The sequence below is a fragment of the Chiloscyllium plagiosum genome, chromosome 4, assembly GCF_004010195.1.
Source record: "Chiloscyllium plagiosum isolate BGI_BamShark_2017 chromosome 4, ASM401019v2, whole genome shotgun sequence".
In the NCBI taxonomy this organism is placed as follows: Eukaryota; Metazoa; Chordata; class Chondrichthyes; order Orectolobiformes; family Hemiscylliidae; genus Chiloscyllium; species Chiloscyllium plagiosum.
In genome coordinates, this window is record NC_057713.1 from 83,907,181 (window position 1) to 83,931,719 (window position 24,539).

At 40.4% G+C, this 24,539-nt stretch overlaps 1 protein-coding gene across 3 annotated transcripts in view; it reads left to right on the top strand.

Annotated features, from left to right (window-relative positions):
• fer1l6 (fer-1 like family member 6) overlaps positions 1–24,539 on the top strand; it is a 146,951-nt gene that overhangs the window by 52,394 nt on the left and 70,018 nt on the right. For all 3 annotated transcript variants that reach the window (XM_043688527.1, XM_043688529.1, XM_043688530.1), the window contains 7 exons: positions 1,072–1,192; positions 2,807–2,907; positions 7,628–7,718; positions 12,591–12,707; positions 14,367–14,519; positions 18,323–18,506; positions 20,577–20,701. In XM_043688527.1, the coding sequence (XP_043544462.1) occupies positions 1,072–1,192; positions 2,807–2,907; positions 7,628–7,718; positions 12,591–12,707; positions 14,367–14,519; positions 18,323–18,506; positions 20,577–20,701 (892 nt within the window). The remainder of the gene's footprint in view (positions 1–1,071; positions 1,193–2,806; positions 2,908–7,627; positions 7,719–12,590; positions 12,708–14,366; positions 14,520–18,322; positions 18,507–20,576; positions 20,702–24,539) is intronic.

The window sequence follows — 24,539 nt, forward strand, 5'->3', positions numbered from 1 at the left end:
ATTTCTAATGCTAAACTCTTGCTACTTCAAAATCTCTTGACTGACACCAAATCCTCTCTACTATATAAACTTTATCTCATTCAAAACACTGCCAATTGTATTTTAACGTGCACTAAATTCTGTTCAACCATCACCACTACCCTAGATGATCTGTATTAAGTCCAAGTCACCCAATGGATTGTGCTGAAATCCTCCTCATGCTGTTGCTCCTCCATTTCCCTAACCTCTCCAGTACTATAAATCCCACTCCCCAAACATTCCATTCTTCTGCTTCTGGCCTCTTGTGTCTCCCTCCTTTAGCCCCACCAATGGCTTCACTCATTTAAACACTCAATGCTGAAGGTGCCATCTCCCTTACATCCCTCCTTTCTTAAAAACCATCTTTGACCAAATTTAGGTCACCTCCCAAATACATTCTTCTATGGCTTGACATCTATTTTGTCTGATTTGCCTCACTGTGTATGCTTTTGAATTTATTTTACAGGGATAGCAGCAACTTGCATTTGTGTACTTGCCTTTAACACAGTAAAATGTGTCAGGGCGCTTCCCAGGGGCATCATCCCCTGAGGAGAAATTCATACTGTTGTCAAAAAGCTTGGTCAAAGAGGTTGGCTTTAAGGAGTGTCTCAAAAGGAGAATTGGGGGTGGGGGCTTTAACACAGTAAAATGTGTCAGGGCGCTTCCCAGGGGCATCATCGCCTGAGGAGAAATTCATACTGGTGTCAAAAAGCTTGGTCAAAGAGGTTGGCTTTAAGGAGTGTCTCAAAAGGAGAATTGGGGGTGGGGGAGGAATTTCAGAGTTTAAGGCCTGGCCAATGGTGGTATGATGAAAATTAAGGAAGAATTGGAACTGAAGAAGGGCAGAGAATTCCAATGATAACTCTGTAAACACAAGTTTTTCTGTTTCTGTTAATCCAGACAAGGAGACCATGTGGAAAATAGGGCCAACACTTAACTTTTAGCTTTGACTCTCCTCGTCCTCAGTCTCCCTGAAATCTTTGTCTCAAATAGTAAAACACAAGTAACAAATGTGCTAACTGATCCTAACTGGGTTCCTTCTTTTGTTTGCAGATGTTACTACTATTTGCCATTTAATAACAAGAAACCTTGCATGTATGTCAAGAGTCACTGGGAGGACCAAATCTTTCGACTGCACAGTTCTAACGTCCTGGACAAAATTGCTGACAGGCTTGTTCGTGTTTTTTGAAAACTATCTAATAATTAATTTCTTCCATCTTCACTGATCTTGTTGACTTTCTCTCTGACCCTCTCTCAATAATTCGTCTGTCCAAATGGATCAACCTTTTCTCCTTTCCACATAGCAGTGATCATCTCTGCTCTCCTGGGGTAAATTTAAATCCTAGGTCATGTGAAAAGTTAATGCTTTGAAAGTTTCTCATCCAACCTCAGCCACCTCAAATCTGCGCTCTCTTCTGCTACAAAGGTAGAGAGGGAGGTGTGTGATTGAACAAGAGTCACTCTCAGCTGGCATCTTGCTCAGTTTGAGCTTTTGAAAGAAGCTGCTAAAAGGAAGGTTGGTGGGTGGAATGGGACACTGGGGCTAGGATTGTGTCCATAAGATACAGACCTGTTTGTGAACCATGAGGAACAGGAATTCCTCCTGACTTCACAAACCAGCCAACATCCTGCTCCAAGATTCTAACTTCCCCTAATACCCTCCTCTCCATTGTCATCTTGGAATCTTGATGTGCCCCCCACCATATGATCTTTTATTATATTCCTCATCCTTCTTCCCCCCATTTCAATCTGTCCCTACACTGACTGAGACATTGACCCAACTACCACTCATCCAACTACTACCAACTCTCCTCCTGCACAACTGCAAGAAACACCCTTCCCTCAATTCCTCCCACCTGGGAGATGGGCATAAAAGGTGGTTAAAATGTCAAAAGTCTGAAACCCAATACCAACTTGTTTCAAATCTACTTATTTCCAGTTTTAATTAGGGTCAATTGTGGTGATGAGGGCATTGACATGGGGTTTGGATGACTAACTGTGCCTGGAAGGGCAGGTTAGTTATTTCAATATGCTACTTTTAAGCAGCTGTGATTTCCCCAGTGATTTGTAACTGAAATGAGTGTGGGATTGGATCCAGTAAATATCTTTGCTAGCATTGCTTGTGGGCCCAGCGAGCAGGAGTGCCTAATATTCCTATCTCTCATGATCTCTTCAACACCTACCTATGATCTTCCTCTTCCTCCCTTCTTTACCCTATCCTTCCAGTTTGACCTTTCCACTCATCAGCCGCTCAACCTGGCTGGTTGACTGTGGACCAGGCAGAATGATCAATTTAAATAGGATCCCACCATTAACTTTACCACAATCTCTGCATTATCAAAGCTTCTGGCTTCCACAACACTCCTTTTCCAACACTACAATCGCTCTATCACTGCCTTGATCTTTGCTGACATCCATGAAACAGACCACAATTTTTACTGTCAAGCAGAAATCGATATCTGTATTACTGGGGAACTGAATGTTAATTGGTTATCGACTCAGGTGGTTGGCCAACTATAATGAATTGTGTATTTGCTTCTCTACAGAATCCATATCATCTGCATGAGGCATATGTATATGTCAGAGCCTTTTGTGTACACTGTGCAGTTAGATCCCAAGTGTGAAAGTGGATGTGATATATGTAATCATTCACTGAAGTTTAAGTATCAGTGGCACACTTGGCAATGATTATTTAAGAGGCAAACTGCTTACAATATAGTGGGCCTAACCCCACAAAAAAGACGAAGGAGCTTGACAGTTTTATCCATTATCTCAACTTCTTATTTAGGAAGAAGATTTGGAAGAAATCAAAGAATGCATGAAGGTTTCTGATTCTAGAGTCAATAAGAAGATGAAAGCTATTCTATGGGAATTTATAGTCAGATGCAGGTAAAATACTCAAAATGACTCTGATATATCAACTGAGAACGCATACAGGAATAATACTAACACAATACCCAAATGCCTTTCCATTTTCAAATTTAGAACATATAACATAAACAGTACAGAACAACTTCGGCCCATGATGTGTCAAAATGACACCAAATTAAACTAATCCCTTCTGCCTGCCTTTGGTCCATACCCCTCCATGCTTTGCATATTCATGTGCTTATCTAAAATCTCCTTAAATGCCCCTATCGTAACTGCATTCATCACCACCTGTGGCAGTGCATTCCAGACTCCTACTACTTCCTGTGTAAAAGACTTGCCCCTCACATCTCCTTTGAACTTTCCCCCTCACACCTTAAATGCATACCCCCAGTTTCAGACATTTCAACTCTGGAAAAAAGATTCTGACTGTCAACCCTATATATGCATGTCATAATCTTATAGACTTCTCTTAAGTCTCCCTCAGAATCCGCTGCTCCAGAGAAAACAATCCGAGTTTTTCTAGCCACTCCTTATAACTCATCTCCTCTAATCCAGGCAGCATCCTGGTAAACCTTTTCTTCACTCTCTTCAATTCCTCCACATCCTTCCTGTAATGAGGCGACCAGAATTGAATGCAATTTACATTTCATTCCTTTAGCTGTAGAGTACAAACATATTTCAAGGATGCTTGCAGTAATTTATTTTTACATTGATTTTTTTTGGAATTCATGTTTCTATTTATAACTTTTACATTTTATGGTTAAGTCTCTGCTAGATTGCGATGCATTTTACTGCTCCACTTGTAGATTTTAATTCCTGGCATGTGAGAGCGGATATGTTTTGCCTGTTTAAATAATGTTGCTCTACTCTATATTGAGGACCATATATATTCAGTACTTGACTGAATAATCTTTAAACAAAGGGTTTAAAACAAATAGATAATCCAAAGATACTTTCACTAACACAGAAAATGTCACGAGTCAACAACGAATTTAGATTAGAAAAGCAAGATTAGAATTAAGAAGAATAAATTGGTGACCAAAAAACAAGAAATGCCAAAGGACTGGATTTTTAAGAATTCATGGATGTAGATGTCACTGGCTGAACCAGTAATTATTGCCGATCCCTAGTTTAGATTAGATTAGATTAGATTACTTACAGTGTGGAAACAGGCCCTTCGGCCCAACAAGTCCACACCGACCCGCCGAAGCGTAACCCACCCATACCCCTACATTTACTCCTTTACCTAACACTACGGGCAATTTAGCATGGCCAATTCACCTGACTTGCACATCTTTGGAGTGTGGGAGGAAACCGGAGCACCCGGAGGAAACCCACGCAAATAGATAATCCAAAGTTGTCACAGAGAAGCTTGTGGTGAGCTGCCTTCTTGAACAGATGCAGGCCATGTGCTGTAGGCAAACTCACAATGTTGTTAGGAAGGAAATTCCAGGATTTTGGCTCAGTAACACTAAAGTAATAGCAACATATTTACGAGTCAGTGAGTAGCTTGGAGAGAACTTGCAGTCAGTGGTGCTCCCATGTATCTACTGCCTTTGTCCTAGTAGATGATAGTAGTTGGGGGTTTGGAAGGTATTGTTTACGGAACCTTGGTGAATTGTATCTTGTAGATGGTATTCACTACTCTTACTGAACAGTGAGTGAGTGAATATTTGTTAATGTGGTGCCAATCAAGTGGGGTGATTTATTCTGGATATTGTCAAAAAACATAGAAACATTGAAAAAGAGAAACTAGGAGCAGGAGTAGGCCAATTGGCCCTTTGAGCCTGCTCTGCCTATCAAATGATTTTTGGTGATCCTCTATCTCAATGCCATATTCCCACTTTCTCCTCATATCCTTTGATGCATTGAAAGTCTGAAAAAAAATTTCTCAATTCCTGAGAATATTCAATAATTTGATCTCTACAACCTTCTCTGGTAGAGAGTTACACAGGTTCACTATCCTTTGAGTGAAGAAATGTTTCCATATCACAATTCTAAATGGTTTATTCTGCGTCCTGAGACTGTGTCCACTGTTTATAGACTCCACAACCAGGCAAAATCTCCTCCTTACAACTAGTCTGTCAGCCATGTTAGAATTTTATACCTTTCAATCAGGTCCTTTCTGTCCCTTCTGAGCTCTTGTTGTACTCTTGTACACCAAATAATGAAAGTAGACTAGCAATTTCAATAAAAAATTAGGAAGGCAAATGATCTATTGGCTTTCATTGCAAGAAGACTTGAGTTCAGAAGTAAGGATGTCATTCTTCAGTTCTATCAGCCCAGTCAAACTAATGTCTCCTCAAAGGATAGTCCAACTATCCCCAGTATCAGTTTGGTGGATCTCCTCTGCACTCTCTCAATGGAAAATATATCCTCAGGTAGGAAAACAAAACCAGCATACAATACTCTCGGTGATAGTTACACCAAGGCCCTGCATTAAGATCTTTGCAAGGGTTATGCTCATGGAATCACCTTATTGGAACTTAAGTGACTCTGAATAAACACCTCAGGCCTTAAACTGCACTTCATTCTGTATATTCACTCACTGGATGTGACATCACTGGTAAGGCCCGCATTAATCACCCAACCCTAATTGCCCTGGAACTGAATGGATTGCTTGACTATTTCAGAGGGCAGTTAATAGTCAACTACACTAGTGTGTATCTGGAATGAAAGATAATATCAGATTTCCTTTCTTAAATGACTGGATTGGTTCATTCAATAATCGATGATAGTTTCATGATCATCATTACTGAGATTAGGTTACATGTCCAGATTTTATTCATTGAATTCAAATTCCTTCAGCGCCACATTCTAACTCTCCTTTGCTGCATGAAAACTATGAATTCAAGAGTAGGTCATAGGCTGGGTAATTTGCAGTGAGGAACTCAATTCCTGACTTAAAGTCTTTTTCACCATGGACAAAGCTCAGTTTAGGAATGTGGTGGAGTATTGTCCACTGGCCTTTGTTGCTCCAGCTGTACTCAAGAAGCACAACACTAATCTGGACAAGCAACCTACTTGATTGGTTTCCCATTCAACATTTCCTTCCTTATCTCGGCAGTGTGTACCATCGACAAGATGTACTGCAGCAACTCATCAAGGCTCCTTCAGCAGGACTTCCCAAACCTACAGCCTCTAATGTCTAAGTGAACAAGGATAGCAGGCATATGGGAATACCACTGCTTACAATTTGCTGTCCTATTCTTACATACTATCCTGACTGTCATTATTCCTTCATTGTTGCTGAATCAAAATTCTGAAACTCTACCCTAAGAACATTGCAGATATATTTTCAACAGATGCACTAGTGTGATCAAGAAGGGACTTATCATTAACTTCTCAAAGGCAATTAGGAATCTCATGAAATAGATTTTGGAAATATCCAGTTAAGTTTCTATTCACTTATAAGCTAAAGGATATTCATGTAGGGGAATTGATTGCAGTAAAGCTATTAAATATCAAGAGAAGGTGGTTAGAATTGCTCTTGTTGAAGATGGTCATTCACTAGCATTTATGCTGCATATGTATATAGTACATGAGATTTATCACCTGAAGCCTGAATGATGTCCAAACTTTGCTACATGCAGATATCAGCTGCTTTAGTATCTGAGGAGTTGTGAATAGTGCTGAACATTATGCAGTTATTAGTGGTTTTTCACAGTTCTGATCTTTAAATAGGAATGTCATTGAAGCAGTTGAGGATGTTTGTGCCGAGCACACCAGCCTGAGGAACTCCTGCAGAGATGTCTTGGAGCTGATTGCCTTCCAACGACCACACGCAATCTCCCTTTGTATAAGACTGACTCCAACCAATGGGAAGTCTTCTTCCTCGTTTTCGTTGACCAGTTTTGTTAGGGGTCCTTGGTGCCACACTCAGTCAAATTCTGTCTTGGTTTCAAAGACAGTCACTCTCGTCACACCGCTGGAGTTCAACTGTTTTGTTCATGTTTAGCCCAAGGCTTTGTACTGAAGCCAAGTGGCTCGTTTGAAACTGAGCTCAGCATCAGCGGATACATTGTCGGTCACTGTCTGATGCCTTATAGCAATGTGGACAACACTCCCGTCAGGAAAAAGTGAGGACTACAGATGCTGGAGATCAGAGCTGAAAAATGTGTTCCTGGAAAAGTACAGCAGGTCAGGTAGCATCCAAGGAGCAGAAGAAGGGCTTATGCCCGAAATGTCGACTCTCCTGCTCCTTGGATGCTGCCTGACTTGCTGCGCTTTTCCAGCAACACATTTTTCAACACTCCCGTCACACTAGTGAGAATTAAAAATAGGCTTATGGGGTAGTAATCAATCAAATTATAGCTTTTTATGGATAAGGCATGCTTGGGCATTTTTTTCAGTTTGTCAGGTAGGTACCAATGCTATTTATGTACAATAATAGCTGTCTAGAGGCAGAGCTTCTGTGGTTCTATGATCTAGAATTGTAGTCAATTCATCTCATACTTTCAGTCAGAACATGATTCAGAGGCTTCCCATCATGCCACTGAATAATGATCAGGAGTGAAGGATAAATGGGGTGATTTTGACTTTCTTCAGGTGCTGAGAAGAATTACAGGATGATAAGAAGCAAATTATTTATTTACGACAATTCTTCAAAGTTTTTTGTTAACTATAGCCAGTTGGTGGGACTTTCCCTTGAAGTTCAGCGCTAGCAATGAACTATTGCCTTTTACTGTGAAAGAGCCACCACTTATCTAACTAATAGCTCAATGGACTTGTATTCCAGAAATTTTGCCAGCTTTACTGAAAAGGAAATGGAAGGTGTTGAACAAACGGCGCTTGACAAGAAACGCTTCAGTACCAGCAGGATGGAACTGGTAGGACACTGACTGAACAGAATGTGTATAAAGACTGTGATCTCAATGCTGCTGCTGCTCAGCCACTGAAAATCAGGCAGAAACCAAATTGGGTGTAACATTGGAGTTTGTGCTGGACTTCTGCAGAAGTGAGCAGCTCCAAAGAAATATTTTGGTGTGTTTGGCCGTTAAGACATGATGCGTCTTATAACTGTTAAAGTACAGAGCAGCTAAAAGACAATTGCACATGTAAATTCCCATCACCTTCTTCTAGCCATCTTTCCATAATTAATTCCTGTTGCAATAGATTCCTTGAGGTTTACTGTGGGGTAAAGAAAAGTAGTGGGGGGATTTTAACTGTGAAGTGCCTGACTGACAGACAGCACTGACAGCTCGCCTTATCCTTTAGAGCATGAAGGCCAAAACCTTTGGCCTCAGAGAGTTGGAGTTGGGGAGTTCGTGGCCTGATGCAGCTTGCTGGACTGGAGCCAGCACAAGGTCAGTGAGTCTGTTGGCAGGTGGCCTGCAGAAAGGTCATTTCTGGGCGTAGGGGGATTTGCCATTAGAGGAAGCAAGAAAGTAAATACAGGGTGGCAGCAACTAGTATTTTTTTGAGACATCCAAGTGCTTTGTTTCCTAATTCAACTATTGACCAAAGATTTGAATTGCAATTTTTTTAAGAATATTCCTTAAAAAAGAGGGATGAAATGTTTCATCTTGTATTAACAACAAATTTAATATTAACATTCGAGTTTGCAGTGTGGTGTTCTTGTGTGATATGGAAACAACATGTATTAATACACAGAGCTTGTTCTTTGCATCAGAAAGAATGTGTACATACATTGTGTTGTTTCAACTGAACCTAATAGTTAACAGCCTCTGGCCCAGGGGAATGCATCAAAGCCAACCTATTTGATTTAAGTTTAAACAAAGCTTAACAGTTAATTGTTAGTCATCACCCAACTGATATATTGTCTATGGCAATGCCCTGACCAAGTTGAGTCCACTTGCCAAGCAATCAGCACTCTCTTCTCACACAGTATACTTTGTAATTTAGAAGATGCTGGAAAATCTCAGCAGGTCTGGCAGCATCTGTAAAGAGAGAAAAGAGCTGATGTTTCGAGTCTAACTGACCTTTGTCAAAGCTGGTCACTGAGGAAGGAAATATGGCTGTGGAAGCGAGTCTTAGCTTGTCTAACACTGAGAGAGAAAAGGAGAGCAGTGAAGGTGGACAGGGGGAGAGAGACAAACGAAAATCCTGTCAGAGAGAAGAGCGGTACTTCTTCAAGGCAGGCATTCCTGGAAGAGAGGTGGCAGTGGGTTAAACACTGGATAAAAGCAAATTACTGCGGATGCTGGTATCTGAAACCAAAAGAGAAAATTTGACAAAGGGTCAGTTAGACTCGAAATGTCAGCTCTTTTCTCTCCTTACAGATGCTGCCAGACCTGCTGAGATTTTCCAGCATTTTCTCTTTTGGTTTCAGATTCCAGCATCTGCAGTAATTTGCTTTTACACTTTGTAATTTACTTTGGTAATTCTTGTGAAATGTGCTGATGAGTACAAGACAAAAATCTGGGACAAAATGTGTCTTTTTTTTTAGCAATAACCAAGGTCTTTACTATCTGATGGCAATTTGTAAAAACAAAATACAACTTATATTAATAATAGACCCAATCCTGTAATTTAAAGGAATCCTGGACAATCAGCACACTCTCTATTTTGGGCGTTCTAACATAAATTTGGATCATTATTTAAATTCAGAATTAACCAAAGGCCAATGAAATAGAGCATCAAAAAATTGCCCCCTCTTGGCACAATGAAGAAATAATTTTTAACTTCTCTTTTTGAGAGCTTTATAGTGAAAATTGTTGGGTTCAGGCTTTATTCAGGTCTGTCCTGAACTGACACCTGTGTCCTTTTATAGGTGGGGCTGCCTGTTCTGGTTTCTGAAAGTACCATCACATCAGCTCACAATCCTGTGTCCACAGTCCAGCTATTGCTCATACATCTCCCCATGCTCCACCTTCCCACATTGATCAAACAAACAACCCATCAGTGGCCCGATTGAATAAATCATGACTACCAGTTCAACCACTTTCTTCTCAGCCCTGTACAGTAAAAGAATGTTTGCAAAGAAAACTTTAAAAATGTACCATTCTTTTAATGCCTGATAATTTTTTTTCTCCTATAGAAGAGTTCAGGGAAGATTCATGTTTAATTTCTGTAGTCTCCTGCACTATGCCCTATTTTTTATGTTTGTAAAAGGTACTTACTTCCCAAAACATGCAGGAGCTTTTAAACATGGCAAGTGCCAATATATGATGAGGATTGGCATACTGCAGCTATTCTGTTGTTGTTAGATTCAATTTAGTACTAATCAGACCAAACTAAAATGGTCTAAAGTTAAAATTGCTTCCAAAAGAAAATGATATCAAATTGGCTAACTAATAGAAAGTAGGATATGCACAGCTGATTCTAAACTCTTATGCAGCCTCTGTAAGCAATATAGCATACTTCAAATGCCTAATACATTTCGCTTCATTTTATTAGTTTCCAACATGATCATGAAGTTCATGATTTGGAGCTTTAATATTGCAATTTTTGATTGCATTTTGTATTTTGACAGGTTTTTATTTTTTGCAATACTGTAACTCTTAAGGAGTGAGGAAGTCTTGTAGCCTAGTGGCTTCTGCCTTTGAGCATCTAGCTTCAAGTGCCACTCCAGGACTTGATGGTCAAGAATGTGCATTTGCAACATGGCCGAATAGATTCAGGTTCAACTTGTAAATCCTTCCACCACACAGCCAGGTCATGTGGTTATAGAGAGAGCAAGAGAGATTCCTGGTCAGCCATACGATGGAAAGAAAATCACAATCTCTACCATCACTATCCAGAATCGCAGTTGGTGATAAGCATATAAAATTTGTCAAAGTAACTTGGACTCTTTGGAGGGCAGGTGGCGAACAGATTGGAGGGCAAGGGATTCAACTCCTGTTCCAGTGGGGTTGGATTTGGAATCTGCCTCCTTACCAAATCCAAAGTGGTGAGGGCTGTGGCATTATGGGTTGGACCTCCATTTGCAGTGAGAAGTGAAGTAGAAAGAGGCAGACTGATACGGAAAATCTTGGAACTGCAAGTTTAAGACAAGAGGAGGGCATGCTATGAAAGAAATGGTTTTTGGATTGCATGAAACAGTAACCATGTAGTTCAAACAGCAGTTCTGCTCCAGGGTTATCACAACATGAGCCTGGAAATATGGTTGGTGTGTTCATGCATTTAGAATAAATGGGTTTAATGCCTCTGCAAATAGTGGATGGAGAAATTTGAGACAAAAACATTAAGCATCATATAATTGTGATGCTTAACTACAATTTCCAGATCATAGAGTCATTATGGCACAGAGTGAAACCATTTTGCCCAGCTTGCTGATGATAGTATCTTTTTCATTTAACAAACATAGGGCTAAAGAAATCCAGCTTTCAGAGCATTGTTTAATTTAATGTTGGAAATTGAGTTGAGGAACACTAAACAAACTTCACAAATAAAACAACAAGCTAGATCTAAAATGTCTCCATATGTTGCCCGTGATGAGTATTTTGTCACCTCACTTTGTCTCAATGAAATTGAAGCATGAGTAGGCCATTTAGCTGCTTGAGTTTGATCTGCCCTTAACAAGGTCAGTGCTGATCTCATTATGGCCTTAATTCCATTTTCTTGCTTGCTCCTCAACTCAAAAAATTGCTTTATGCCTTTGCTTGAACTTCGAGCCTTTGACATTGGCTCCTTTATATCATGGATACAGACCAACATATGACACTTATGTGTACAATGCAGAAGGTAACTGAAAACTATGATGCTTTCTCCATCTATGCCCACTGATGTTTAACACTACCAGTGGAAACCATTCATTTGGAATTCTTTCCAGGACATTAAGATTTGCATATTTTTGTTTGAAAGAGAAGTGTAAGTTTTTGCTGAGTAAAACAATAATGTCATTACCGGGAAATAGAAGGTTTGACTAGTCACTCAATAACAGCATCAAGTATAGTCAGATGCAGTTTGATACCAGTCAGATCTAGTCTGCATCAACAGACTGCTCATCTCAAAGAGAAAAAGGACAAGCTGCCATATCATTCTGAGTTTTCCATTTCCCCCACGAGCTATCATTTTTAGTCTGTCTGAATATCTAAATATCTTTTAAAGGCTGCATCCCTCACTTCCTCTGAAAGTTCATTCAACACTCAAGCCATTCTTTGTGTTAAAAAAAAATTCCCTCTCATGTCTTTTTAAAATCTTTCTCCTCTCACCTTAAAAATATACCCTTTAGTCATGAAATCCCCCACCTTAGGGAATAGACACCTGCTGTTCACCTTATCTATACCACTCATGATTTTATAAATTACTATTAAGTCACCTCTCAACCTCCTACACTTCAGTCAAAACAGTCCAAGTCTCTCCTTATAACTCAAATCCTCCATTCCCAGCAACATCCTGGTAAATCTCTTCTGAACCCTCAGTGCAGAAACATTGGTTTGTTTTGCTTGTATTGTCCAATGCCTATAAGGAATTCAGCTGAGACTGTTCAGACCTCTTCCAGGCAGAACATTACAATTAGCAGAAAGAATTTCCATCAATTTAAACTGAATTCCAGGTTCACATAATCTTTAAGGTGCTTTTTTAAAGTAGGTGAGCACTGCTGGACTATAGAGGAGAAAGTCAAAAACTCCAGATCCCCTCTCCAGATTGTTGAGTGACATGTATGCCTGCAGATACATGTTTTAGTGTAACCTGCTGACAGAAAACTAGAAACGAAGAAAGAAAACATTGTTTGGTGAACCATCAAAGTCAGCTTTCACAGTCATGACCTTGCTCAATCTTTCTTTGTATTCCAGGAACTGATAAGCAATGAAGCAAGGGCAATGATTCAGGAGAAGAAGAAGATGTCAATGAATGAATGGCTGCGTGAAATTCAGAACTGGATGCAAAAATTACGATTTCTTGCAGATGAGGTACAGTGCAGTCAAGAATAGAAAGGAATATTTCACTGTAATTAAACATTAGTTTGTCAATCTGGTAAAGGAATCTAAAGATGAGGCAGCAACTTTCTCTGTGTTAACATTCATATTGTTTGTTTTTTGCCTAATCACTTCAGGAACCATCTCCATTTATCTATGAGTGTGTTTCAAGAAGGCTTTAACTCAACACTGGATAGAATTATGGACATGTGGGGTCCAGTCACAGAGCTTCAATGCAGACCAGTCATACATATATATAATTGCCATAGAAAAAGGGCAGCATAGAAAGAGCTGATTCGGCCCATCATGCTGATGCTAGATCTTTGAAAGAGTTTGTTCAATTAGTCCCATTCTCCATTCCCTCACCCACCTGTCCTTTCTCAATAGTCCCGTATTTTTCCCCACTTAATTTATTTTTGTTCATTCACGGCATTAAGGCAAGCTAGGCCAACATTTATTGCCCATCCCTAACTGAGTCAACTACATCACTGTGCATCTGGAATCAAATGTAGGCCACATGAGGTAAGGATGACAGTTTCCTTCCCTGAGGGACAGTAATGAACCAGGTGGGCTTTTCCAACAATTGGCAATGGATTCACAGTTATTATTAGACTCTTAATTCCAGATTTTTATTGAATTGTAATTCCACCATCTGCAATGACAGGATTTGAATTCAGGTTCCCAGAACTTTACCTGTGTATCTGGATTAATAGTCCAGTGATAATATTACAAGGCTCTTCCCGGAGATACTTTCCTCTTAATATCTGTTATTTGTTTTAACAATGTGCATTGTATTTAATTTTACAGCACAGCTTTTAAAGTATTGGGTTACCAGTTGGATGGCAACACAGTGATGCATCAGTATTTTAATACAGTGTTGGAGTTATGTAGGCACATCTGGAAAATTCAGGAGAGTCCTTTAATTCTTGTCTAGCACCTTTAATTTACCATTAACAAGGTTCTTAATGAAGCATGTTGGCTCAGTTTTTAGCACTGCTGCCTCACAGTGCCAGGGACCCAGGTTCGAATCTACCCTTGGGTGGCTGTGTGGAGTTTGTATGTTCTCCCCATGTCTGTGTGGGTTTCTTTGTGAGCTTTGATTTCTGCCCAGAGTTCAAAGATGTGCAGGTTAGGTGGATTCGTCACGGAAAATGCAGGGTTACAGGGACAGGGTGGTTCTGGACGGGATACATTGTTGAGGGTCATTGCGAATTTGATGGGCCAAATGGGCTGCTTACGGACTGGAGGGATTATATGAGTCTAATGGGCTGGCTGCATTGCGAGGGCAGACTATCCTCCCTGCCCCTAACCTATGTTGGTCAAAATACAAATCCATGAGGAACAGGGTTGGGAAACTGGCAGTTTGGTCACTGCTGGTATTTTTGGGCTCCACTTGCTTCCATTCCTGTCCTTTGGCAGGGCCCAAAAAGCTTACTGTTCACATCTGTGATCACTCATCACCTCCTGAACTCTATTGTCTATTCTGAAGAAAGCTCCCAGAACTGAAATGTTAACTCTGTTTCCCTCTCTAAAGGTGATGCCTGAAAGGCTGGATTTTTCTGTTTTCATTTCAGATCTCCAGAACTTGTAATATTTTGACTTTTCAGTTAAAAACAAAAGGCTTAGTTATTTTCTCTCTTTCTTTATTTTCAGCCACAACATACTATTCCAGATGTGTTCATTTGGATGCTCAGCGGCAACAAGAGAATTGCATATGCACGGATTCAAGCAAAGGACATCCTGTATTCTAAGAAAAACGATGAGAAGGGGAAAAACTGTGGGATGATCCAGTCTCTATTCCTTAAAGTATTCATTTGTTTTGCTATAGAAATGTTTCAACTTACATTGCATCTTAAAAGAGAAAGAAAACATAGCCAAATTATTCCTTTGCATTTTCTTGGGCTGTGCATTGTTCTGTTCCACAGGATAGACAGATGGGTATTCTGACTCCAAGTCACAGGCATTTTGCTAAAGCCCATTGGCGTATGATGATCCTTGTGTGTGAGCTGGTATGCCTGATCATCTGTTGTGCCCCTGAGTGTGGGAGGGCGCCTGACATTCACTTAGAGAACAGTTCAGCAGCCCAACCTAGGCCTGCAAGTATAGAAACCCTTATGGATGCTTCTCCACCACAACCACAACTCCCCTTAAGTAGCCTCACCTTCATTGCCTCACTCACACTTCTGAATTCCCTTACCTTCCCTGATTTTGATCAAACCGCCCTTACTGTCCCATTCCCCCAAACATAGAACTTCTAACATTACAGCGCAGTACTTCGGCCCTCAATGTTGCACTGACCTGTGGAACCAATCTGAAGCCCACCTAACCTACAGTATTCCATTCTCATCCTTGTGCCTATCAAATGGCCATTTAAATGCCCTTAAAGTTGGTGAATCGACCACTGTTGCAGACAGTGCGTTCCATGCCCGTACTACTCTCTGAGTAAAGAAACTACCTCTGACATCTGTCTATATCTATCACCCCTAAATTTAAAGCTATGTCTTCTTGTGCTAATCATCATCACTCAAGGAAAAAAACTCTCACTGTCCAACCTATCTAACCCTCTGATTAGCTTATATGTCTCAATTAAGTCGCCTCTCAACCTTCTTCTCTCTAATGAAAACAGCCTCAATTCCCTCAGCCTTTCCTTGTAAGACCTTCCCTCCATACCAGGCAACACCTTAGTAAATCTCCTCTGAACCCTTTTCAAAGCTTCCACATCCTTCCTATAAGACAGTGACCAGAACTGTACGCAATACTCCAAAGAACAAAGAGCAGTGAACATTACAGCACGGGAACAGGTCCTTCAGCCATCCAAGCCTGCACTGATCCAGATCCTCGATCTAAATCATCTATTTTCTAAGGATCTGTATCCCTCTGCTCCCTGCCCATTCATGTATCTGTCCAGATACATCTTAAATGACACTATCATTCCTGCCCCTACCACCTCTGCTGGCAATGCATTCCAGGCACCCCCCACTCTCTGTGTAAAGAACTTTCCACGCATATCCCCCCCTTAACTTTTCCCCTCTCACTTTGAACTCATGACCCTTAGTAATTGCGTCTTTTGGGAAAAAGTTTCTTGCTATCCACCCTGTCTACATCTCTCATGATTTTGTAAGCCTCAATCAGATTCCCCCCTCAACTGACTTCTTTCCAATGAAAATAATCCTAATCTACTCAACCTCTCCTCATAGCTAGCACCCTCCATACCAGGAAACATCCTGGTGAACCTCCTCTGCATCCTCTCCAAAGCATCCACATCCTTTTGATAGTATGGTGACCAGAACTGTACACAAATGTGGCCAAACCAAAATCTTATATAATTGTAACATGACCTGCCAACTCTTGTACTCAATACCCCCTCCAATGAAGGAAAGCATGCCGTATGCCTCTTGATCACCCTATTGATCTGCATTACCACCTTTAGGGAACAATGGACTTGAGCACCCAGATCTCTCTGTACATCAATTTTCCCCAGGACTTTTCCATTAACTGTATAGTTTGCTCTGGAACTGCATCTTCCAAAATGCATCACCTCGCATTTGTCCAGATTGAACTCCAACTGCCATTTCTCTGCCAATTTTCCAATCTATCTATATTCTGCTGTATTCTCTCACAGTCTCCTTCACTATCTGCTACTGTCACTAGTCTTACTTTACCTCTGCAAATTTGCTAATGAGGCAACTTACACCTTTCTCCAAATCATTTATGTATATCACAAACAACAGTGGTTCCCAGCACGGATCACTGTGGGACACCACTGGTCACAGGTCTCCATTTTGAGAAGCTCCCTCCCACTACTACTCTCTGTCTCCTGTTGCCCAACCTGTTCTCTATCTATCCAGCTAGAACACCCTGGACTCCATGCAACTTCACCTTCTTCATCAGCTTACCATGGGGAACCTCAACAAATGTCTTCCTAAAGTGGCTGTACCAGGGTTTTGTACAGGTACAACATTATCTCATCATTCCGAAACTCAATCCCTCTACCAATAAAAGCTAACACACCATATGCCTCCCTCAACCCTTTCACCCTTTTTATCCCCTCTCTTTCCCCAAACACTCTCACGGTGTCCATTAAATAAACAACTCACCAGTGCATTTGGATGTATTTTATCTCATAGGTCTGTCAAAATGAACAAACATAACTTGAATAGCTGTTTAATAAACCACTATTCTATTCAGAAGCTCCAAAGTGTCAAAACAAATAAACTCACTTTTCCTTACTCAGCTAGGAAAACAAACCCTGCTGAGCAGAATCCATTTGAGCTTTCAAAGATCACTAAAAACTCTGTAAAAGCTATGAAACAGGTGGCCAAGCTGTTCTTTCAACATTTAGTGCAAGCTCAAGCATATTTCAATGCTTTAAAACAGTAAATGTAGGAATTTCTTTTGATATATAAAGGGCAAAAGAGAGGCAAAGGTGAACATTGGACCGCTGGATAATGATGCAGGAGAGATATTAGTGGGGAGCAAGGAAATGGCTGAGGAACTGAATAATTACTTTGCATCAGTTTCCACATCTGGCAGAGATTTCCCTGCACATCCAAACACCTCATCTATTGTGTCCGTTGCTTTGAATGTGGTCTCCTCTACACCGGGGAGACAGGACACCAACTCGCGGAACATTTCAGAGGACATCTCTGGGGCACACGCACCTAACAACCCTAGCACCCTGTGGCCGACCACTTCAACTCCCCCTCTCACTCCACCAAGGACATGCAAGTCCTGGGCTTCCTCTACTGCCAGATCCAAGCCACCCGACATCTGGAGGAAGAATGCCCCATTTTCCGCCTTGGGAACCTCCAACCACATGGCATCAATGTCGATTTCACCAGTTTCCTTATTTCCTCTCCCCCCACCTTATCCCAGATCCAACCCTCCAAATTGGCATCGCCCTCTTGAACTTCTCCCACCTATACATATTATCAAAGGTGTTGTGTGGATGTGTGTACGGAATGAAAGAGGAGTGGATTAGGGAGTCCTTGAGGAAATGGTCCTTGTGGAAGGCTGACGAGGTAAGGGAGGGGAATATGTGTCTGGTGGTGGCATCCTGCAGGAGGTAACAGAAATGGCAGCTAATGATCCTCTGGATGTGGATGCTGATGGAATGGTAAGTGAGGAAAAGGGGGGACCCTATTGCTGTTGTGGGAGGGAAGAGACGGGGTGAGGGCAAACTGTAGAAGCTGGGTTGGACCCAGCTGAGGGCCATGTCAACCATGGTGCTGGGAATTCCTCAGTTGAGAAAGAAGGTAGACATTTCGGAGGCCCCCTTGTTGAAGTTGGAATCATCAGAACAGATGTGACAGAGATCAGGAACTGTGAGAATGCAATGGAGTCTTTACGGGAAGCAGGGTGTGGGAATGCATAGTCAAGGTAACTGCAGGAATCAATAAGTTTGCAGTGGAAAAGGAAACTTCTTTGTTTAATCTGAAACTGAATTAAAACATAAACTCTAAGTATATCAATGCTATTTTGTACCTACTTTCCCCACTCAACGCTGAAGTTATTCAGTTCAGTGAATGTTCTATTTTGATTAGAAGTTGTTGAATGGCTGTTATTGGCGCTTCTTGCAATGTCATTTTTTGACATGCGTATCTTTTCAGTTGCCAGGAAATCGTGTTATAGGATGGCCTGTGCAAGCAAAAGTGGATATTAACCTATGGTTAGGTCCAACCAGACACATGGATGCTATTCTGGAAAATCTGCCCAATGAATTTGATCCAGAAATGCCATCAAAAAGTAACGCTGCGTATGGGATTTCCCCACCCCTCAGTATTATTTATAAAGGTAGGTGTGACGGATCTTAATTCCAATTCATAACTAATTCTGTATTTAATCTTTTCTGTATTAATGGTGAGATTTTTCCACAACTAGAGTGCAACCAGTTATTCCCGTTGACATCAAAAGACAATGAAGGAAGTTTTAGACTCTAACATTGTGGAATTTAATGTTGAGTCCTGAAGGCTGCATTGAGCATGTCTTTTCTTCCATGTCTTTTACCCATCCCATGTCATGAGCTTTTTCAGCATAGCTAAACCATTTTCTCCCACTCATAGCCCCAGTTATCATGTATCTAGCATCTTTTCCCTGGTTACCGACAACAATCCCTTTATCCACCTTTTCTCTCTGTTCAGGCTCTGTCTGCACCTATCCATACTCTCTTTCTCCCCTCCAACTCATGTCATTAGCGTAAATACACCTTTTCTATCTTGCTATCACTTCCAAAGCAGAATCAGTGGTCTTAAAAGGTTAATTCTGTTTTATCTCCAAAGATGCTGCCAGACCTGTTGAGTTTCCCCAGCAATTTGTTTTTGTTTGTTTCAGATCGCCAGCATCCAGAGGTCTTTGTTTTACATACAGAGCTTTATTTATACAGCAAATGTGGGTAGATGTATTTTAAGGTATTTTAAATTGTTACCAAAGCAAATTTAATGCAATCTGTAACATATTAGAGTCATAGAGTCTTACAGCATAGAAACAGACCCTTCAGTCCGACGAGTCCATGCTGACCATGTTCCCACACTAACCTAGTTCCCACTTGCCTGCTTTTGGCCTGTATCCCTCCAAGCCTTTCCTATTCACGTACGTAGCTAAATGAATTTTATATGTTGTAACATACCTGCATCCACCACTTCCACACATGAACCAAACTCTGCGGAAAAGAGTTGCCCCCATGTCCTTCATAAAACTTTCTCCTCTCACTTTAAAAATATGCCCCCTAACTTTGAGTCCCCCACCCTAGAGAAAAGACCCTTACTAGTCACCTTATCTATGTCTCTCATGATTTTATAAATCTCTATAAGGTCACCCCACAACCTCCTATGCTCCAGTAAAGAAAGACCCCAGCCTATTCAACCTATTTTTATAATCAAACCCTCCATTTTTTAATGAATTCACAGGTGACAATGGAAGCATTGAGGAGATGCCAACATATTGATATTTTCACTGAGGTGTAGTGATCCATGTTAATGTTGTAGGAACATAAGTTCAAATCCCATCACGGTGGCTGGTGGAATTTAAATTCTGTTAGTAAAATCTGGTGTATGGAACTACTCTCAGTAATGGTGACCATGACAAATATCTTTGACTTTTTTTAAAAAAAGACATTCTTACCCAGTCTGACCTATATGTAACTCCAGACTCACAGCAATTTAATTGACACTTATTGTTTTTTTGAACATGCATAAAACATCATGCTGTTCAAGGGAAGTTAAGGATGGGCAGCAAATCCTGGCCTTGCTACCAACCATGAAAGGATAACAACGAAAAAATATGCCAAACATAATTTTGTCTGGTTTCTGTTCTTAATATCCTGGTAAATCTTTTCTGAACCCTCTCCAGATTAACAATATCCTTCCTAGAGCACAATGACCAGAATTGCACACAGTACTCTGGAAAAGGTATCATCAACATCCTGTACAACCTCAACATTCTTAACCACCCTGTCCACCTGTGACAAACATTTCAAAGAATTACGTATCTGAACCTGTAGATTTCTCTGTTCTACAACACCACTGAGGGTCCTAATTTTATTGTATGTTATTGCTCTTGTTTGTTTTGCCAAAGTGCAGTACTTCGCATTTTCCAAATTAAAGTTGCTTGGAAAATGTTAACTACTTATGAAAATCTAGCAGACAGCATCTTTCACATAGTCTGCATTTGAAAAGGTTTATGACTCTAGCTCCTGCACACGAAAGAGGAGATGATTACATTAGGTTTAGGCTGTGATTTGATTTCTTTGAACAATGATGATAAGTACTGCTAACAGTGGATTATTACTGAACCAAGTGTTATATTTCTAATCAATGTCTCTGCATCTTTAACATCTTGTGTTTTGAACTTTTTTGGATTGAACAGATCATCACACGTTTCAGCTAAGGTGCCATATGTACCAAGCAAGAGGTCTTCTGGCTGCTGATAATACTGGTCTTTCAGATCCTTTTGCTAAAGTGACATTCATTTCACATTGTCAGACTACTAAGGTAAATAATGAAACACTAACATGATGGGAGGAACTGCAACAATTAGTCATAAATGAAGCTTTCTGATGATCATATTATGCATTTCATTTAGTCCTCTCAGTTTTCCAACATTCTTTTGAGTTGGCAGCCATATGTAATGTTTTGGGTCAGTCAACTGTTCATACAGTTGAATAGCAAAATATTAGCTAGCTTTCTACTAAGCATTAGTGATAACACTGTAAGTATAAGAAAGTGCACACAAATTATTCACTGTAATATGGTCTTGAGAAACTTAATTATTACTATTCATACACTTTTTCATGATATCAGTATTTCATTTTTGACAAGTCTTTTCTGTGATTTTTCAATAGTGCTTAAGAAGTCTCCTATTAATAAAATGATAGTGTTCTTTTACAGTCATAGAGTCATAGAGACGTATGGCATGGAAATAGATCCTTCAGTCCAACTCGTCCATGCCGACCAGATATCCCAACCCAATTTAGTCCCACCTGCCAGCACCCGGCCCATATCCCTCAAACCCTTCCTATTCATATCCCCATCCAAATACCATTTTTTTTTACAGATATTTTTATTAGAAATTTAACATTTTTACAAGTTTACAAAAATAAACAAAACTCTCAGATATAAACATTGATATGCAATTAGCTCAAATATACAATAGCCAAAATTTAACAAAAAAACAAAAAAAACTGAAAAAGAAGAAAAAAAAACAAACAAAACTCAACTATCTACTAATCTAACCTACAACTAACCAGAGTGTATATTTAAGTCTCTTACATGCTCGGAATGTGTTAACATCTGATGTAATAAAACCCGTATTCGTGCGGGATTCCTCCCCCGAGGGGCCCCGGACCAGCCAGGTTTGTAATCTCAATTAAATAAAAGCCCTTGTTAGGATAGCCGAAATATTTGTATTTATGTAATTCAAGAACGGCTGCCATATTTTATAAAATAATTCGGTCTTTCGGTGCACCATATTTGTAAGGAAGTCAAGGGGAATATATTCCATAATTAATCTGTGCCAATTTGAAAGTCCAGGGGGCCCTCAGCCGCCCAGTTCACCAAAATATTTTTCCTTACACAGAAAGAAAGAATAGAAAATAGTCACTTCCCGTACGTGTCCAGGGAGGGAAAGTTCGAAAAGTCGTGCTTCAGAACGATTTTTAGAATGTTGGGGATGCTGAGAGTTATGATGTTAGCCCTCTTAGTTTTGGAATTTTGGAATCAGGTTAATTGACCATGCGGAATTGCCCGTAGTGTGAGGTATGAGGTAAATGTAAAGGTATGGGTGGGTTACGCTTCGGCGGGTCGGTGTGGACGTGTTGGTCCGAAGGGCCTGTTTCCACGCTGTAATGTAATGTAATGTAATCTAATCATTTTCCCAAATATCATTCCACGTTTCTATAGAGATTTCTAGTCCCAAATCCTGATCCCATGTTTTAAGCAGATTATCCATATCTCCCGATACTTCATCATGTAGTAAATGATAAATAGTACTGACGGAAGATACTCCCACTGGTCGTAGGACACTACATTCTCTATCTGATTTATAAAGACTATCTAATAACGTAGTCCTCTTCTCGAATTTGGAAGTATCGAAAGAGGTCTCCATTAGGTAATCTGAATTTCTGACGCAGCTGTTCAAAAGACATCAGGACCCCATCTTTAAATAGATCCCCTAAACATGAGAAACATGAGTATTATAGGGTTTTTACCGTGATCTGTAATGATTTTCCTCTTGTCTGAGAATAAAAGGTTAATAAGTGGGTATTTTACTTGAGAGGCCTCGATGTCCAACCAGATTGATTGTGGATCAGACAAGACCCAATCAGCTATGTAACTTAATAGGGAACTTAACTGATATTTCCTAAAGTCTGGGAAGTCCAATCCACCCCTTGCCTGTGGAAATTGTAGCTTCTTCAGCTTAATGAGGGGCCGCCTATGATTCCAGATAAAGGAACCCAGCCAGCCATATAATTTACATAAAGCCATCCTCAGCAGCATCACCGGAAGCATTCTCATAGGATATAGGAGACGGGGCAGGACATTCATTTTGATTAATGCTATTCTACCCAACCAGGAAATTGGTAGGTCTCCCCATCTCTGGAGGTCCTGCCTCATCCTTTCCAGTAAATACACAAAATTAGCCTTATACAACTGACCAAATACTGGAGTAATAAAAATGCCTAAGTATAAGAAGCCCTCCAGGGACCAATGAAAGGGAAAAAGGAATCCGTCCGCTAAGCGGGGTATCATAGCAAGGCCACCCATTGGCATAGCCTCCGATTTTGATAAATTAATTTTATAGCCTGAGAATGCACTAAAAGTATTAATAACTTGGATTAGGCGAGGTACGGACATCAGAGGATTACTGAGGAATAGAAGAACATCATCTGCATAAAGGGTAATTTTATGTTTACCTGTACCAATCCTCGGGGCCGTTATATTAGGATCAGCTCGTATAGCTTCTGCTAGTGGTTCAATTATTAGCATAAATAACAATGGCGAGAGGGGACATCCCTGACGGCAGCCCCTACCCACACTGAAGCTATCCAAGCCTAATCCATTGGTAACCACAACTGCCTTGGGATCACTATACAATGTTGAGACCCATTTGGTAAACACCTGTCCAACGCCAAACCTCTCCAATGTGTAAAACAAATATGACCATTCGACCCTATCAAATGCCTTTTCCGCGTCTAATGAAACCACTACTCCTGGTATCTTTCCCTGATGACAAGCTTGAATCATATTCAGAGCCCTTCTAACATTATTGGATGATCTACGGCCCTCAATAAACCCCGTCTGATCCTCCTTTATAATATGTAGCAGTACCCTTTCTAGTCTCAGTGCTAACGTTTTAGAGAGGATTTTAAAATCTACATTTAGCAAGGATATTGGTCTGTATGATGCACAATCTTCTGGGTCCTTTCCTTTTTTAAGGATAAGAGAGATATTTGCCTCTTTCAGCGAAGGCGGGAGACAGCCCTGACTATATGCATAGTTATACATGTCCATAAGTGGACCAACCAGTATTTCTGTAAATTCTTTATAGAATTCAGCTTGAAAGCCATCTGGGCCCGGCGTCTTACCATTTTGAAGGTGCCTAATTGCATCAACTATTTCTTGGGGTGTAAGAGGAGCATTTAGGACCGATACTTGTTCCGGAGTTAGGTCTGGAAAAGTCAAATTTTTAAAAAATGACTGCATCCTCTTCGCCCTATCTTCACAATCCTGTGATTTATATAACTCAGAATAGAATTCTCTAAAGGTCAAAATACCCGTACTTTCCTTGATAGACATAATAGTCTGAGGGGCCTTTTTTTGCTTTGCAAGAAATGCTAAGTATCTACCCGGTTTGTCGCCATATTCATATAACCTTTGCTTTGCAAATAATATTTCCCTCTTAGCCGTTTGAGTAAGTGTAGTATTTAGAGCTGTCCTAAGAGCTGTAATCCTTTGCAATTTAATAATAGAAGGTCTATCAGTGTATGCTGTTTCAGCCGCTTTTAAGCGGGCTTCAAGCAAACGCTGTTGTTCTCCTTTTAATTTCTTCTGGGTCGCTGAGTAGGAGAAGATCAAGCCTCGCGTGTAAGCTTTGATGGTCTCCCACATCATTGACGGGTTGCTAGCTGTACCTGAATTAATTTCTAAAAAAGTTTTAAATTCTTGAGAGAAGTACTTTACAAATTTACTATCTTTCATTAAGAAGGGGCCCATACGCCAATGCCGAGGGGATGTCCCACTATTCCTCGCCTTAGTTTCCATATATACAGCAGCGTGGTCAGAAATTGATATATTACCTATTTTACAGGATGATATGGAATTTAAAAAAAAT